This window comes from Hemicordylus capensis, chromosome 1, assembly GCF_027244095.1.
Source record: "Hemicordylus capensis ecotype Gifberg chromosome 1, rHemCap1.1.pri, whole genome shotgun sequence".
Classification (NCBI taxonomy): Eukaryota; Metazoa; Chordata; class Lepidosauria; order Squamata; family Cordylidae; genus Hemicordylus; species Hemicordylus capensis.
The window spans coordinates 280151480-280170863 of NC_069657.1; the positions used below are offsets into that span (position 1 = coordinate 280151480).

General features: G+C 40.8%; 1 protein-coding gene across 5 annotated transcripts in view; it reads left to right on the forward strand.

Annotated features, from left to right (window-relative positions):
* Positions 1–19384, forward strand: part of ROCK2 (Rho associated coiled-coil containing protein kinase 2) — a 170095-nt gene that overhangs the window by 101364 nt on the left and 49347 nt on the right. For all 5 annotated transcript variants that reach the window (XM_053285616.1, XM_053285618.1, XM_053285619.1 and 2 more), the window contains exons 9-18: positions 10001–10160; positions 10857–10944; positions 12534–12622; positions 13769–13817; positions 14266–14401; positions 14548–14639; positions 14830–15076; positions 15289–15395; positions 16649–16808; positions 18012–18172. In XM_053285616.1, the coding sequence (XP_053141591.1) occupies positions 10001–10160; positions 10857–10944; positions 12534–12622; positions 13769–13817; positions 14266–14401; positions 14548–14639; positions 14830–15076; positions 15289–15395; positions 16649–16808; positions 18012–18172 (1289 nt within the window). The remainder of the gene's footprint in view (positions 1–10000; positions 10161–10856; positions 10945–12533; positions 12623–13768; positions 13818–14265; positions 14402–14547; positions 14640–14829; positions 15077–15288; positions 15396–16648; positions 16809–18011; positions 18173–19384) is intronic.

The window sequence follows — 19384 nt, forward strand, 5'->3', positions numbered from 1 at the left end:
TGTCTGGCAAATCTGTTCTGAATAGTGAACTTCTTTAAATTCTTCTGGCTAGATTATATTACATTGGGCCAGTGTGGATGTCACGCAGAGTCTAGTTGTGTGACATTTCAGAGTTTCAGGAAAATGCAATCTTTCCCCATATGCATGTTTTGGAAGCATTCTTTCATGTCTGCTTGAGAATGAGCTAGGACATCCAAATTACATTACATTCTGGCTTAGTTAGAAATTAAACCAGGTTCTGAACCAGAGAGAGCACCAGATCCTGGCTTATTTGGAACTCAGAATAAGCCAGGATCAGACAACTCAAATGTAACAAGCAATGTTGGCTTGTTCTTAACTGTCCAGTGACACATTCATTTTCCCTGCAGTATTTGGAGGTCACTCACCTGGCATGTGTATGGTAGAGGGGTGGGCTTTGAAGGCATGTTCATAAGGAGAATTCTGGGGGTGGGGTGCCATGGGTGCTCATGAGCCTCAGAGGCACGGTTTGAAGTCAGTGTTTAATTATGGAACCAGAATGGGACACCATGTGGCATCTGAATCAGCCATTGGATGGACAAGAGGTAAGAATGTTCTAAACTGTCTTGAGAAACTAAAAATTAAATCAACAGGGCCAGATGGCATCCACTCAATTGTGAAATTTCTGATCTCTTAGCAAAAATATGTAACTTGTTCCTACAGTTAGTCTCTATACCAGAGGGCTGGAAAGTAGCTAATGTAACTCTGATTTTCAAGAAGCGATCTAGGGGGAATCAAGGAAGCTACAAGCTAGTTAGCTTAACTTCTGTGCCTGGTAAATTAATTGATGGAAAGCATACTGAAGAACATTATTAAACATATAGAAGGACAGGCCTTGCTGAAGGAGAACCAACATGACTTCTGCAAAGCAAGTCTTGTCTCACTAACTTTTTGGAGTTTTTTGAGAGTGTCAGAGGCAAGTGGATGAAGGTGATCCAGTTGACATGGTACACTTGGAATTACAATTTCTTTTCTGACAAAGTTGCCCACTAAAGGCTATTGAGTAAACTTAGCAGTCATGGGATAAGGGGACAGGTTCAATTATGGATTGGTAACTGGTTGAAGGACAGGAAACAGAGAGTAGGAATAAATGGACAGTTTTCAGTAAGTAAGAAGTGGGGTCTCCCCAGGGATCTAAACTGGGGCAAGTACTCTTTAAGTTGTTCATAAGTGATTTAGAAGTTGGAGTAAGCAGTGAAGTAGCCAAATTTGCAGATGACACTAAAGTATTTAGGGCAGTGAAATCCACATCAGATTGTGAGGAGCTCCAAAAGGGTCTCCAAAGTGGGTGACAGAATGGCAAATGCAGTTCAGTGTTGGCAAGTGTAAAGTGATGCATATTGGGGCAGAAAAATCCCATTTCACATATACACTGATGGGGTCTGAGCTGTTGGTGAGTGACCAGGAGAGATATCTTGGAGTCGTGGTGAACAGCTCATTGAAAGTGTCAACTTGGTGTGCAGCAGCTCTGAAAAAGGCAAATTCCTGCTAGAGATCATTAGGAAGGGGACTGAAAATAAAAATACTAATATTATAATGCCCTTATACAAATCTATGGTGAGACCATATTTGGAGTACTGAGTACAGTTCTGGTCACCGTATCTTAAGGATGACATTGTAGAACTGGAAAAGATGCAGAAGAGGGCAACCAAAATGCCTGGATCACCTTCCTTATGGAGTGAGGCTACAGCATCTGGGGCTTTTTCGTTTGGAAAAGAGGCGAATACAAGAAGACATTATAGAGGGGTACAAAATTATGCAGAGAGTAGAGAGAGTGGACAGAGAAAATTCTCTCTCACTCATTCACTCACTCACTCACTCAAACTCTCTCTCACACACACACCAGTTTCATCCCATGAAACTGAAGGCTGGGAAATTTAGGACAAAGAGAAGGAGTTACTTTTTAACACAATGCATAATTAATCTATGGAATTCTCTGTCAAGGGATGTGGGGATGGCCACTAGCTTGGATGGCTTTAAAAGGGGCTTAGCAAATTCATGGAGGTCTGGTCTATCCATGGCTTACTCGTCAGTTGGCTATAGGCCACTTCCAGCCTCAGAGGCAAGATGCCTATAGATATCAGTTAAAGGGGAGCAACAGCAAGAGAGAGAGCATGCCCTCACCTCGTGCCTGTGGGCTTCTCAGTGGCATCTGGTGGGCCACTGTATGAAACAGGAGGCCGGATTAGATGGGCCTTGGGCCTGATCCAGCAGGGCTTTCTTTATGCTCATAGGAATACTTCATTTCCAAAATGCATATACTCTCACAATTACTCTCATAAACAAAACAGACTTCATATACTGAATGCTAGCTGCAGACTTCTCTGTTGTCTTCTTTCCTTCCCATATGTACCATTATCTTTTGCTCTTTAAAAATTCCTGAGTTGTCATCCATCATCCAATAACGGACTGTAAGCAAAATAACCTTTTGGTAGAAGGCATATTTACATCAGAGCATAAGAATGCATTTCCAATTTTATACGCGCGCGCGCACACACACACACACACACACACACACACGGATTCCTATATACTTCGACCACTTTTGTCATGTAGATGATTCTAACTGAAACCCCAAGTGTGCCATGTATGATATGCTTGTGTTTTATCCCTTTAGGAAAATAGGAAGGTGCCATATACTGAGTCAGACCATTGGTCTATTTAGCTCAGTATTGTCTTCACAGACTGGCCGCGGCTTCTTCTCCAAGGCTGCAGGCAGGAATCTCTCTCAGCCCTATCTTGGAGAAGCCAGGGAGGGAACTTGAAAGCTTCTGCTCTTCCCAGAGTGGCTCCATCCCCTGAGGGGAATATCTTACAGTGCTCACACTTTGTTTCCCATTCATATGCAACCAGGGCAGACCCTGCTGAGCTAAGGGGACAAGTCATTCTTGCTACCACAAGACTAGCTCTCCTTTCATTTTGTACAAAGTGAGAGAAGACTTTCCCATATTGTCAGTTCTCTGCATGTGCCAGAGGACTTCAGGGAGGGGCTACTGGTGATGACAGGTGACTGCTGATAATAGTTGTTAGGTTTGCTTGATCAAATGCTTATTCTTAATTGTTAGCCTGAACTCTGTGTGGGTTCAGTATTTTCAAATAGTGATTCAGGTTCTTCTCTCATTTAGCAAAAACATGCATCCTAATACGCTGCTTTAAATCATAATATTTTTGAGTCTGTCATTGGTTTGAAAACAGAGTGATCTGGATTGTGATCCGTTGCATTCATGAGTTATTCCGTGACTGAACCTGAACCTGCTCAGGGACCTTGCAGACAGATTAACTAGCTCCTCCTGACACCCACTCTGCCATGCACATGCACCATGCTTTTGTTGAAATTGGCAGTTGGGGACATCATTTTCTCAGTTTCTATTTGACCGCCAAAGCGTCAACACCTTGTTGCTGGCTCCTCAGTTCAAATTGATTCTAGAGAAAGAGAGAAAACAATATTATTCCTTCTGATATATGGACTTCTTGACTATTCTTTTGGAGTACGGACTAAGCTAGTTGTGGTTCTCCCCCCGCATTGATTATCTATGTTTTGCCATGGCACTGTGAGACACAGGGCCTTGGTTTGTGCCCCTCTCGCATTGGAGACTAAAAAGACTTTTAAACGCTGTGTGGAATGCAGGGCAAAATTGCCTTCTACGGATTATCATGACTCTTGTTTAATGTGCCTTGGGGAGCAGCATAATTCTGTAGTAGATCTAGTTGCGGCTGTGCAATGCTCTTTATGATGAGGCTCTACGACCTCCAGCACCCAGACCATCTTATCCATCGGCATTGGGGTTGAGTGCGGCGCCGGGCCTGGCATCAGAGGAAAAGTCAGGAACTGTTAAGATACACTGAAAACTTGACTGCAAGCACGGAGGTAGTGTTCAAACGTCCAAAGGAGATTCCTAAGCAGGCACATTGACATAAGGGAAAAAAGAGAATGCACTCCTCGGATGAGGAGCGAGATTCTCTGCCTTATAAGAGAAAATCCAGAATAAAGGTTGTCACCCTGTCTCCTACTTTGCAGTGCTGTAGCCCGCCCTCTGCTCTGGATACCAAGGCTATGTCATTGAAGCTGTCGACAGAGGCTTCGGCATCGAACGTGCCTGTTTGTTCAATGTCAACTTTGATATTGACATCGTCGTCAATCGGGGTTTTGGCTTTGTACTCTGCTTCAGTCGATTGGGATGCCTTGATCACTGTTGGCAACCATCTTTCTCGTAGAGTACAACAACTCTCTCTTGCATAAATGCCGGTTCAGTCTCCCTCGACACAGTTACATCAACAGCAATCGGATCGAGTTGATCTGGTGGATTTCACCATGGAGGACCGATTTATAGGGGATGAGGCAGCACTTGATCCAAATACAGCAAACACACTACTTTCTATTCTAGATTCAACCAACAGCACTTCCTCCGATTCCACCTTTCATGGGTTCTTGAGAAGTGTCCTCGACATCGACCCTGATGTTGAGGAGGTTCCCATCTCAATCCCAAAGACACTGTCGTCATCACCAGCATGTCTCCCTTTCGGGGGTACTTCGATGTCGAAGTCAATACCAACATTAACTCAACCTACAATGTTGACAACTGCAATATTTACTCCTTCGTCCTGGAAGTCTCTTGTGCAATATGTGGCTTTGCAAGGCTTACTGAGCCAGGGTTCCAGGGCTTACAGCAGAGCTGCTCAACTCCGTCCCTCCTGCAGATGTTGGCCTAAAACTCCCATAACCCCTGGCTATTGACCACTGCTGCGATGCTTCCAGATGATTATGCTGTTTCAAGTATGGAAGGCACACAGAGCTTTTCAATAGCCACTAAAACAACTTCAGCACATCCCATATCCACATAGGGACAACCTGTGGAACCGCCTGCTCAGGCTGCCGCAGCTACTGCCCCTGTCAGCAGCACCGGGACCATTTCCACGGACAGTCAGATAGAATCTAAAGTGACAGAGCATTTTGTGCCACAGGTGCTCCATAATGCAGCTCCACCAAGTACGTCTGCTCCTTGAATGCTGGCACAGTCATTGCCTCCTGTTGCACCTCTTGAGTCTCCAGTTCAGCCACCAACTCCAAAGAAGAAACAAAAAAGGAAAGAGGCTCCGGTAGCCCCGCCATCAGATGGTGATGGTGCTTCTTCTGATTCTTCTGACACGGAATTGGATGATGCAGATCACCCCTTGGACCCGCCCTCAGATGTGCCTCTCAAGACTTCCACCTCCCCATTGGAGGGGTTAAAGGTCTACCATGCTCAAATCTGGGAAATGGTGAAGGTGTTAGGCCTAGAGTTGAAGCTGCCGGAGGCAGAGCTGAAGGATCCTGTATACAATATGATAGTGGCGGTGAAAACATTTCACCCAGTGGCGCTCCCAATGCTGCCTGTGATCACTAAGGCAGCCCAATCAGCGTGGGAGATGCTGCAAACATCTACGCCGACTTCAAAACACCTAGAGGGCTTATATAGAATATAACAAGAAGACAATACTTACCTTTTGCAACATCTGGTGCCAAACTCCTTGGTTACTGATTGCGTGTCCTTGTCAAAGGCTGGACTTTGTCACACCACACCTACAGATGAATAAGAGAGAAGGATGGATGTGATGGGGAGGAAGATTTATTCACATCCAGTTTGGCTATAAGGATAGCTAACTATGCAGCCTGCATGTTCAGGTATAATCATCTTTAGGATTCCTTATTGTATGACTCTGTCTATGACTCCAGAAGAGTTCCAGGATAAATATAATGAAGTCTGTGAAAAGACCACAGCCATCACCAGACAACAGCTGAGTACTTTTAAACACTCAGTCACGGGCTATGGCGACTGTAGTGTCATTTCTCCGCCATGCCTGGTTGAGATCCACTAGCCTTCAACAAGATATAAGAACAGCCCTGCTGGATCAGGCCCAAGGCCCATCTAGTCCAGCATCCTGTTTCGCACAGTGGCCCATAGTAGCACATAGTAAATCTGGCATACAATGGCAAAGGCCTGTTTAGTGAAACCGGACTCAACTATGGAATCACTTTAGAAATCAATATATACAGCAAAAAAGTTCATGGCTGCAGCCACGAAATCATCTTCTGCTGCGTCCCATTATCAGCCTTATGGTTGATAACAAATTTCAACCAGTGAACGAATTTCAAACAAGAAAAGAGAATTTACAGACATCAGTTCCACCCTTACCAAAGAAACAAAGGATTCAGCCAGCAGGCCAAGGCCCAGACTAACAGGCCTGCTAAAGATCAGAACAAGCAGTCTCTTTGATCTGCTGCACTATATACTGCACTTTCTACAGCAGCCTGCCAGAGCATACAACACCTGCTTTGTAGTTGCCAACTCATCAAACTGACAAGCTATGCCTCAGCATGGCAACACATATCAGACCAATGGGTGCTCAGAATTATCAGGTCTGGTTATGCTTTAGAGTTCAAAACTATGTCTACGTTTTCGGGCATGAAATACACAAAATTCCTATATTGCTGGAAGAAGTGCAGGTTCTTTTGGAAAAGGAGGCAATTGTCCCTGTGCAGTGGACGGAGAGGATGTCCAGATTTTACTCCCACTGTTTCCAAAGTGGGATGGGGGAATCCAGGCAATTTTAGACCTTCGGGCCTCAACTGATTCATATTGGCATGCAAGTTCCTAATGACGACGTTGCAAGGAATACTGCCTCTTCTGTGCAAGGGGGAGTGGGTGGCAACGTTGGATTTGAAGGATGTATACTTCTGCATAGGGATTCAAAAGAATCACTGCAAGTATATGCAGTTTTCAATGGGAAATGCAGTATACCAATATGTTGTCTTTCCCTTTGGGTTGTCAGCTGCCCTGTGAGTATTCACAAAGGTTATGACAGTAGTTATAGTTCACCTGAGGGCAGAAGGCATTGCGGTCTTCACATTTTTGGATGACTGGCTCATGGCGGGAGACGACAGAGTAAAGTTACTTTCTCAAAACCAATATGTGTTGACCTTGCTGCAGGATCTGGGCATCAATGTCAATTGGAAGAAGTCGAGCCTGGAGCCACAGAAGCACATAGTTAACATTGCGGCGATTCTGGATGTGTGAGAAAAAAGAGAATTCTTACCAGTAGAACATTACCAGCAGATCAAGGACCTAGTTTATCTTTTCACCAACAGACCAGTGCAAGCCACATGCAGTATTCAGAGGTTGATGACACCCTGCAGTGCTACAGTATGTTACACATGTCTGCAGATGCGGCCGCTGCAAATATGATAACTCAGAAACCTCCACCCAAATGTAGACGACAGCCAGATAAAGTTATTGGCTATCCTGTTGGAGGTGCTGTGGTCTCTACGCTGGTGGATGTTGGGAACCAACCTATGGGGGGGTCCCTTTCAAATGATTGGCGCCCTCACAATGGGTGACTACAAATGCGTGTCTGTAAGGATTGGGGGGGCACTGTGCTGAGAATCAGGTGCAAGGACTTTGGATAGCTCATTGGCATTGTCTGCACATCAGTTATTTGGAGCTATTGGCTGTGTTCATGGCACTGAAAGCATTAAAGCTGCTGCTCCAGAACAGGGGTGCAGTTCCAACTCGACAACACCATGACCACTGCATATCTCAACAGATGTGGGGAGACAGTGTCCCGTTCTCTCTGTGCCTTGAGTATACAGATTTTGAATTGGCGCATTAGCCACAGTGTTTACCCTCAAGCCATACACGTAAGAGGGTAGACAATGTGTTAGTGGATGTTGTTAGCAGTTCCATTCAACAATATCAAAACTACAAATGGGAGCTCAACAGCATCTGCCTCCTGCAAGTGTTCATTCTATGGGGTCATTTCATGGACATATTTGCTACTGCAGGCAAAAGAAAGTGCCTGCGATTTTGCTCGCGTGCAGGTGTCATCTGGGGATCCTTGGGAGATGTGTTTCAGTATGCATGGAGTAAAGGACTCCTTTACATGTTTCCACCCCAGCCACTGATAAATCACATACTTGCACAGCTTATTCGAGACAACACAACTTGCATTCTGGTCTCAAACTAGCGAAAGGGACCTTCTACCGCTTCCCTCTAAGACCAGATCTTCTGATGACATCAGAGCTGTTGCACCCAGATGTAAGGACTATGAAATTAACAGTGTGGAAAGTAGGCTTCTGAAGAAAATACTAGTTAACAATAGGAAGCCTGTGACTAGAAAGAATTATGACTGCAAATGGAAGCGTTTCAAAGAGTATGCGAGCACATGGGTTCCGACCCCATAAGGCACCTTTGTGCCAAGTTTTGCTGTACGTGATATTTTTGAAACTCAAGGGCTTGGCGAATGTGTCACTCAGAGCCCACCTTGCGGCTATTTCCTCCAACCATGGGGGTTAGGAACATAGGAAACTGCCATATACTGAATCAGACCATTGGTCTATCTAGCTCAGTATTGTCTTCACAGACTGGCAGCGGCTTCTCCAAGGTTTTGCAGGCAGGAATCTCACTCAGCCCTATCTTGGAGAAGCCAGGGAGGGAACTTGAAAGCTTCTGCTCTTCCCAGAGTGGCTTCATCCCCTGAGGGGAATATCTTACATTGCTCACACACTGCAGTCTCCCATTATATGCAACCAGGGTGGATCCTGCTTAGCTAAGGGGACAAGTCATTCTTGCTACCACAAGACCAGCTCTCCTGGGAAGGCACCACGGTTTTCTCCCACCAAGACAGCAGAAAATTCCTAAACGAATTGCTTAAACAATCTATACACTCCAGTAAGAAAACCCATGGAGCAGTGGCGTTTGTCTCTGGTTTTGTACACCCTTTCAGAACGCCCTTTTGAGCCTTTGGGTGCGCCACCTTAACGCTGCTCATCCTAAAGACAGCGTGCCTGATAGCAATCACTACTGTAAGGTGTGTAAGTGAGCTCACAGCTCTGCAGACTGATGTTCCTTATATGCAGCTTTTTCTGCAAAAGGTAGTTATGTGATTAGATCTGCAGTTTTGCCCTTAGATTGTTTCAGTTTCATTTAAACCACATTGCTTATCTTTTTCCATAATCCAGAGACACCATTGGAGAGGGTGCTCTTTTTTCTGGATGTTTGGCATTCTCTTCTGTACTACCTGAAAGGGACCACAAGTATTAGAAAAACAAAATGCCTTTTTGTAGCCTATAAGGGCAAGGCCAGGGGATGGCCAGTATCACAACGGCTGTCACATTGGTTAGTGGAATTGATAATGCAGGCTTATAAACTACGGGGCGTGGATCCACCATGCACCATAAGGTCTTATTCAACAAGAGTGTATGTGTCATCGGCTGTGCATCTGTCCGGAATTCTAATGGCAGATAACTGTGCAGCAGCAACATGGTCTTCGCAGCAGCTATTCATTAAACATTATGCCATTGACTTGTGATCTGCTGAGCAGGCAGGTTTTGGGAGGAGTGTTTTAAAGAAGGGGTTGCCATAGGCTTCCAGGTCTACTGTGCCTAGTCCCCTAAAAAAAGGGACAGGAAAGGACTTAACATGGAAAAGACACTGCATAATCGTCAGGATATGGTGGTCTGCAAGAAACTAAGAAAATGGCGCCCCCAACTGCCGATTTCATCAGAAGCATGGAGCATGTGCAAGGCAGAGTGGGCATCACAAAGAGCTAGTTAATTTATCTGTGAGGTCCCTGCACAGGCGCAGAACCCATTCCTTATGAATACAAAGAATCACCACCAGATCATTAGTTACAGGTACGTAAGCTGTTTTTCATCATTTTTTACTTAGGAACTGTTCTAGTCCTGCACAAGTTACAGCACAGTAGCTTGCATTGTGGCCCACCCGTTTACACAAGTGAATAAACATTCTGTTTCTCAGTTTCTCAAAACTTTTAAAGTACTGGTCTTATCAAGACTCTGGTGTGCTGCAGAATGTTGCTGGTATGCTGCAGTTGGCCTGCAGGTGCATATTCTGCAGTCCAAATTCTTTCATAGCAGGAATAAACTTAATATTGAGGACATGAATTTTATCCTAATGCAGCTATTTCCCCTTCCTTTTTTTTTTAGCTGCTGCACCAGTTGTACCTGAGCTGAGTAGTGACATAGATTGCAGCAATTTTGATGACATTGAAGATGATAAAGGAGATGTCGAAACTTTTCCTGTACCCAAAGCCTTTGTTGGAAACCAGTTGCCTTTTATAGGATTTACCTACTTTAGAGACAACCTGTATGTAATATACTTGTGAAAATGTCCATGACAATTATGCTTTCCTTAACAGTTGATTTTTTATCAAAATATGATTGATTAATGTTCAAGCATTATACTCTGTATTTTGTAATATCCACAGATATTGTGTTCAGTACAAGTACTTAGTAGTTTGGCAGGGGGTGGGGAAAAGTTCAAGTAGAATACATGTACTGGTAGGGTAGTTAATTAAGGAGCAACATCGAACCTTCACATAAATGTGTTATAACATGAATAAATATTGATTTTTGCATAGACCTTTTTAATAGTTTAAGATTGGTTTGAAAAAACCTCTCAATCTCTCCTTTTAACCCAAAGCCCTTAGGGACAATCAGGGGGCATAATAAGGTGAAGTGCGCCCTGGGACAAAAAAGTGCAGATGGGCCTCTACCACTGCCCCCTTGGTCATTGTCTTCCGAGAGACGTAAGGGGAAGGCAAAGAGTAAGCTGTCACCCCAGCACCAGGGCCCAGGGACATTTGCCGCCGCCTCATCCCCAGCCCCAATTCAATTGTAGCTACGCCCCAGGGGTCAATTAAAATGAAAAGAGAATTCTCCCTGAATAAAACTGCCTTCATTCTGAGAGTAATCTAGTGGGGATTAAGACTTGAGAATTTATTAATGTAAGTTGATTGGCATGGTTGCTGGAGTTTTTGAAAACTTGAGTTGTTTTCAACAGGTTGCTAAGTGACTTTCCTGAGCTCTGTAGGGAAGCAGAACCCTGTAAGAACAACGTGGCAAGGAAAAATGAGTCAAGGAAAAATGAGGCAAGTGCTTTTTAATAAACACTAAACACGTGTGAAGTATTCTATGTATTTTTAAAAAGCCATATACTGTAGACTTCCATATTAGATATTGAACAGTTTGCATTAGTTGCCAAATTGGTACTGCTTGTGAATAGTTACGTGAAAGGATTTTGGCCATTATATGGCTTAGAACAGTCGTTCTCTGAAGAAATGAAAATGCAGTACCAAGATAGTGAGTCTGTATAGCTTATTGGAAACTTAGGATGGGGAGGCCTATTAAAAATAAGCATTGATCTGGATTTTTGGTCTGTTTTTACAGCACAGTGAAGAGGTAAGCACATTATTTTAAAATGTGGAAGAGATGGAAAGATTTGTCCAACTAGCTTTTTTTGACACTATCAATACTGTCTTGAGTATAGACTTAAAATATTTTAAAGAAGCACTAGCAGTAGCTGGCTACACATATAAATTGTTTCATATACTGGTGGTATAGTAATTGAGAGCTATACCCCTAGATAAGAAACATTAATCCAGATTTTGTGAATTGCCAGTTTTACTTTGATAAATTCATATTAGAAAAAATAGTGGTATACAAACTGACAATTGATGGTAATTCCCTGTCATGCTTGCCTCACAGCATCCTTTGCTTGTAGTTGTAGACTTAAGACTGTTGAGGCAGGTAGGCAACCTTGAGGATGGTATTTGTTGCGTTTTCTCATTCTCACTCTAGAATTTGAACTACAGAGGAAAACCATGTTGGGTAAAATGTATTTATATCATTGAAACAAGCATGTTTATAGACTGCTTTGCACCTACTAAAGTTTTCATAATTACTGCAGTTTGACATCTATAAATTCTGACTTCCCAAATTGTAAATAGTTATGACAACATACAATATTTGTAAAGTGTTGCAACACTTAAAAATAAATTGGATTTTGAAATATCCTGTGTCATTATCTTGTTGTACAAGTTAGTGTAGAGGATTATGAACACTGATGGTGATGTTTCTATATATGTGTTCTATTTATTATTTTCACAAAGAGTTATATGAATTTTACTGTAATTGAAGATGCCATTCTATGTATTTCTGTGAAATTTTGAGTTTGTTTAAAAAATAAGAGGGCTGGTTCAGACATAATGTGGAACTATAGTTAAGCCTGATTGATGTTTTTGCAGCATGCGCTTTCCCCTCCCAAGCCTGTGTGTGTCTCTACTTCCAATTTAGGTTAGAATAAACCAAGATTGGTAGTGACATCCAAAACAACCAGTTGCAGTTTAAGTGGTTAGGTTAGAAATCGGTTGGTTTGAACGTCACCACCAACCTTGGTTTATTCTAACCTAAATTGAAAGTAGATCCTTGCAGGGGCATGGAAGGGGAGGAGCACATGCTCCTGAATCTTGAAGAGGTTGCACAGGACCTAGCTTAATTATTGTTCCATGTGACGTCCGAAGCCAAGCCCTAATTTATTCTCAGCTGTGGATATAACTAGTAAATAAACCATTTCCCCCCTAATGAAATGGTGGGTGCTGCTTGTAGTTTTTACCAGTGCGAATTAACTTTTCAAGTTCTGTTTGATAAGCATTTAATATCCAGATCTTGCTTTTGTCAGTTTGCACAATTTCAGGAAAAAGTAAACAAATTAGAAGATCAACTTCGCAATGAAATACAAGCCAAAGATGAAGTCGAGCAAAAATGCAGGTAGAGTTTCCACCCAGCCCCTGTGCATAGAATAGCTCTGCAAGAAATATGTAATGGGATAGTAATGAAGAATATTGCCTGCATTAAGCCATAGTACCAAGAAGCAGTCTATATTTGATGCACTTTTATTTATATTAGTGCTGGGAAATTTCTAATATTTTTTTGGCCTTGGTGCACTCATGACAGGGGCTTAATTGAGTCCTATTTTCACTCTTTCTTCTGCCTTCACAGGCAGTGCAACTGGTTGCTGGGGAAAATGAAAGGTCTGGGCCATCCTTCACATGCATATTCAGCCATTCCTCTTGTCTAAGCTCCTAATCCTTTTAAACTCAATTAAAAATAAGTGTAAATTGGTTCTGTCATAAATGTAATACTTTTTTTTGTTTTCTTACACTCTACATATCCATTTATATAGCTGCAATCTACAGATTGAATGCTTATTGATGATAGAAATTTATTTATTTATTTATTTTACATTTCTAGCCCACCCTATACCCAAAAGTCTCAGAGCAGGTTACAATAAAACCAATATAAAACAATTAAAATTCAGCATCATACAATCAAAAATACAATTAAAAAATACAGTGCCTGAGAGGGGAAGAACCACTACATCTCTAGTCAAAGGCCAGGGTAAAGAGGTGCGTCTTCATCATTCTCCTGAATGTACACAATGTTGGAACTTGGCGCACCTCAGGGATCTTTATATCCAAAAAGTCATGTATTTGCAGACCTTTTACTGTCTGGACTTTTTGCACGGCCATCCTATGCCATAACAGATCTAATGTGAAATGGGCTTTTGGAGAATGTTCAGTTCTGTGTCACCTGTAACTTGGTAACTGCTAGAAAGCTTATGAGTGGTTTGCGTTTTTTACGTAGAAGCTTTATAATGGAGAAACAGAATAATTTCAACCTTAAGACTGGCAGCTGTAGTTCAAAGCACATTCTTTACACATGGAATGTCCTAGTTCAATCCTTGGCATTTTCAGGAAGAATCTAGAAAGACTCCTTTTCTGAAACCCTGGGAAGCTACTGTCAGTGTAGATAATACTGAGCTCCATGGGCCAATGCTCTAACTCAAGGCAGATTCTTGTGTACTGTACATTATTTTGTGTTTTTTCTCTAATATTTATTTCAATACTTCACCAGGACTATTAATAACCGTTTAGAGAAGATAATGAAAGAACTGGATGAAGAGGTAAAGTATTGTATTTGAATGTTATAACAATTCTTTTCTTAAACAAGGCAGCAAAGGTTGTCTTTCTTAAACAAGGGCAACATTAATTCAGCTCTGAAAGATTACTGGAGAGGGTTTGGTTGTTTTTAATGTGTTATGGATTACATCCTAAATTTGTACACTTTAGGATGAAATAGCATAGTACAACTTTAAAATGATACTTTCTATGTGTCCCATAGATTTCTAATATATAGAATTGTGTGTCTGCTTCACTGTTTGAAAATTTTGTGGCTGTCTGAAATTCTGCATGATACATCTGCTGGACATTATATTTATTCCAGTCAGATGAGAAACATTTTGAGTTTTTAGTGCATTAATTGGATGTTATGAGTTCTCTGCTGCAATTTTAGAAGAATATTCAGTCTTTTTCATTTAAAAAAAATGCCTATTCTTCAATACGTGTTTCTAGGTAACCTCAAGAAAGAATCTAGAATCTGTCTTAAGACAATTGGAAAGGGAAAAAGCTCTTCTTCAGCATAAGAATGCAGAATACCAGAGGAAAGCAGAACATGAAGCAGATAAAAAACGCAATCTGGAAAATGATGGTAAATGGACCCGAAACCTAGAGAGATTGCTTTATTGAGGGATGGAGGAAGATGTGTTGAGGAATGAAAAAAATTGTTCCTGCTCAGAATTTGTAGAAGACCATTTTCAATGTGTGGGGGAATTAAGTTTGTCATTTTTATTGCAGTTAACAGTTTGAAAGACCAACTTGAAGATTTGAAGAGGAGGAATCAGAACTCTCAAATATCAAATGAGAAAATTAATCAGCTGCAAAGACAGGCAAGTTATGTTTCTGTTTATAAATTAAATTCTTAAAGTCTGGGGGGCAAGTTAAAAGTATTTTTATTTAAACAAATGTGATGCTGTTGATAGAATGCTTTGGTACAGTGATGTCATCTCAAAAGTGTTTTTAAAGGCTTTAGTTTTTGGTTGATAAGTAATTATCTGAAATCTTTTCCTGGCTCACTAGCTGGAAGAAGCCAATTCTTTGCTGCGCACAGAGTCTGATACAGCAGCCCGGCTGAGAAAGAACCATTCGGAAAGTACAAAGCAGATTCAGCAGTTGGAAGCTAATAACAGAGAGCTGCAGGATAAAAATTGTGCCCTGGAAAATACCAAGATCAGACTTGAGAAGGACTTCCTCAATATGCAGTCAGCCCTAGAGTCTGAAAGAAGAGATCGAAGTCATGGGTCAGAGATGATCAGTGATCTACAGGGTATGAACTTCAGTAACCTGGAAACTGGCTAGCACATTAGAAGCTATTATGCTAGCATATTGAACAGCCAATATTCAATTGGTTACAGAGTGGCAGCTGATGCTTCTGCTAACTAATCAGACATCTGAAAGATCTTCTATGAATTAAGATTTTTTTTAAAAAAAAAGTTAATACTATTTTTTTCTGGTTTTTCTTTTTTAACGTTTTCTTAGGGCGAATATCTAGTTTGGAAGAAGAAGTAAAAAATGGGAAAAACACATTAGCTAAAATGGAGACAGAGAAAAGACAATTACAGGAAAGATTCACAGAACTGGAAAAGGTAAACATATCAAAGCAAAGATTATATTATTTATTGTGTGTTTGTGCCTAGTTTCCAGTCACTTACCTTTTATGTGCTAATTTCAACATTCCTTGGCAGGAGTAATTATACTGGCTGACATCCTAACACTGCATGCATTCTTCTAACAGTGTACACATATCACTAGTTCCTGCACTTCTGAGTCAGGAGCACTCTTGTGAGCAGGAATTCTTTTGGAGCTCTCTCCACAGTCCGGAAGTGTTCTGTTAAAGCAAAAGTACATCCCTGATCCTAAGCATGTTGTGTTAGGCTGTCAGCTGCTATATTTTGTTCAAATATAAATAAATAAAAACTATATATAAAAGTTGATGGACTGGGTGCTCTTTGAATAAATTTTGTTCTTTTCCCACCATATTCTGTTTCATTTGTGACCTCTGTACTGGCATTAAACATTAAGCAGTTGGCTAAGCTATACTTTTCTAAGCTGGCTGGTGATCATATTAGTGGAGGAATTGTAGCCCACTGTTGGGAGAACAAGATTTCCCTGAATCCTTGTGTCTGTAATTGTGTATTTCTTTTAATTCTCCTTTGCTCTTCTACCAGTCTGTGCCCCCTTTTTCATACATCAGTGATGAGGGATGAAACTTAGTTGATGTAACCTCCATATTCTTTGTTTTCTACTCTGTCTCAAAGTCACCGCTTGGCACGTTTCTTTCCCTTCCTGCCCATACACCTTTGATGCTCAGGCAGTAGGAGGGAGATTGAGAAGTTCATGGGTAGGAAACTATTGAGATGAAAGATAAAATGATGCCAGTTGTATGTTAAGGCAACTGTGGAAAGTTGAATAAAGGGACTACTTTATGTAAGCTGAGAAACTGAAAGGCTATGGGGACATAAAGTAGGATGTGAGAAGAGTTTTGAGGTGGTCATGTTTCCCATTCATGGTATTGTCCAGATTCCAAGCACTATTCCAAGCTGTATAGAGAGTTTGAAGAATCAGACTCTGCACACCTTTGAGTTGTAGGTTGTATTGCAACGCAAGTTTTAGTTGTGGCTGTGTACGACATTCCAGTACACATTCAGTTTCCAATTAACATATTAAATGTGCATCTTGATTACTCTGTTATACAAAGATCAAATTAGAAATCTGTCAGTCAGTTCATATTTTTTTCTGACAACGGCCAGGCATTTTGATTAAACTATACTATTTTTAGTTTATAGCACTTCAGGGATTATACTCAAGCAGTTGCCTGTTTTGTGTGCTTATTTAACAGGAGAAGAGCAACATGGAAATAGATATGACTTACAAACTTAAGGTCATGCAGCAGAACATGGAGCAAGAAGAAGTTGAACATAAGGCAACAAAAGCTCGGCTAGCAGACAAAAATAAAATCTACAAGTCTATTGAGGAAGCCAAGTCTGAAGCCATGAAAGGTTAGTATGTAAAGTCAGACATTCATAATTTCATTTATTAAATTTGTATCCAGCTCCTTCTCCAAGGAGCTCACAGCAGCACCTCAGTCTCACAATAGTGTTGTGAGGTAGATTAGACTGAGAGGTAATGATGTGGCCAAGGCTACCCAGTCAAGTTCATGGTTGAATGGGAATTTGAACTGAGTTTTTCAACATCTGAGCTAAACACTCTGGTCCCTTTATCACACTGGCTGATTTTAATTTGAAACACTGTCAGTGTTCTGCAGATTAGCAAACTGATACAAATAAAGTCTGTCTAGCTTCACAGCTGTATGTCAGTTATCATCTAGATTTGGGGTTGGGGGAGTGTTCAAGTGTAGACTAGACATTGACCCACTGTTGATCATTATGTGTTCATACATTAATCATTCTGGAAACTTTTGAGTCTTATAAATTGTATAGTGCTACCTCTGGATCCTTCTGGCATTTTATGTTTTGTCAAAGAAAATGAATGAAAAAGAGAGAGTGAGGGTACTTTCAAATATGTCCAAAGATTTGTAAACTGTCATGTCCGGATTGTTCCAGGGTAGTTCCAAGACAAAGTAATGTATATAATATACATTAAATTTGCTGAAGAGGGAAATCCCCTCTCTGTTCTTACAGTTTTACTCAGAATAAACTGTGTGGACTGTTACAAATCTTAATGAGCTTGCTTGTCCTTGCACTAGAATGTACAGGAGCTTCTGTCCCTGCCCAGTCAAATATGACTGATACATCCAACTGGGGGGTAGCCATGCATCAAAAAGTTAACTATACTTTCACAAAGTACTGAGAATGTGTGTAGGCAGTAATTAAGTTAGATCTTGTCTTAGAATAGCAAAGTGGAAAGCTGACAGTGAATCTGAAGCTGAGGGGGCTTGGTTATATAAAATGTCTTCAAATAATTGTTCATTTCAAGCTGACTGGGCTAAATATAAAAACATTTCACAGACTGAAGCTTCAAAGACTATTCTGTCCAATTTAAGAGGATTGCAGTTATGTAGGTCTTTCACTAATAACTGAATTTTCAGTTTGATCCATATGTTAAATTGCTTTTCTTCCCAGAGGTTCTTTGTGTTTGTTGGTGGGGCTAAATGTATTTGTGCAAGTGCCAAGATTTTTAAAAATGATGAACATTGACTTTGCATTATTAATTTTGTGGTGTTTTTTACAAAAACTTTTTAGAAATGGAAAAGAAGCTCTCAGAGGAGAGAGTTTCAAAGCAAAAAGTAGAAAACTGCTTATTAGAAGTTGAAAAACGGTGTTCTATGTTGGACTGTGATCTAAAACAGTCACAGCAGAAAATAAATGAGCTGCTTAAGCAAAAAGATAAACTGAATGAGGACGTAAGTATGAACAGGCAACTTTCAATAACTTTAAAGCTTGCTTTTTTTTACATTTATTTAGGCCTCTTTTTCTGCTACTTTACCAAAAATACAATTCATTATTTCCTTATACCTAAGTTTCTACTTGGTGTTCTCACTTATTTTCACTTTGGTTCTTTACCAGAAACTGAGAACATAAGGTGTGAGAATCCAGTAGGCCACATGGATCTAAAGTACTGTGTACACCACTTTGTGTATTCACTGTAGCTTCCAGCTAACTTTGCCCCTGAAAAGCTGCTTTAGCAGCTTGAGAGGCTGTGAGGAAAGGGAGAAGGGGAATTGATATTCTCTCTCCCCCCGCCCCCGATTTATGAACAGAAGTACCTTCCACTTGTGCACAATGTACTTTTGAACCAAGCATGTGTTTCTAAATCTGTACCCTTACCTTATGGAACCCTATGCAAATTGTTTGTAATTTTAAATGGAAATTAAAATTGATTTTTGTAATATGTATAAACTTTGGATGAGTAATTAGGTATAATAAAATGAACTTCCCTTACGAAGCAGACATTATTACAGACCAATTTAACCCTAATTTAAAGGTGGACGGCATAAGTACTTAAAGAGTTCTTAAAGGTAAAGTGTGCTGTTGAGTCGATTTTGACTCCTGGCTCCCACAGAGCTCTGTGGTTTTCTTTGGTAGAATACAGGAGGGGTTTGCCATTGTCACCTCCTGTGCAGTATGAGATGATGCCTTACATCATTTTCCTATATCACTGATGCCCAATATAGGTACTAGCGGGGATTCGAACTGGAAACCTTCTTGTTAGTCAAGCATTTCCCCGCTGCACCACTTAAGGTGGTCTTACTATCCTATTCTTATTGGATATACATATTTACTTATTCATCATATTTCTATACTGTCTGACATGTGATGATGATAATGATGATAATGATAATAATAATAATAATATATATATATATATAAATTATATATTGTATAATTTAAAATACAATATAAAAACAGGACAACATGATTAAGCAATTACAATATAAAATCAACTAAAATTAATTAAAAGTCTGAGAAACATGTGTGTCTTAAGGGTCTTTTAGAAAATAGCAAGAGATGGAGAAACACTGATTTTAACATGGCGTGTATTCTAGATCCCCAAGGCAGCCACAGAGAAGGCCCGGGCCCAAGTAGCTACCAAACAAGCTGGCTGTAACTCGTTT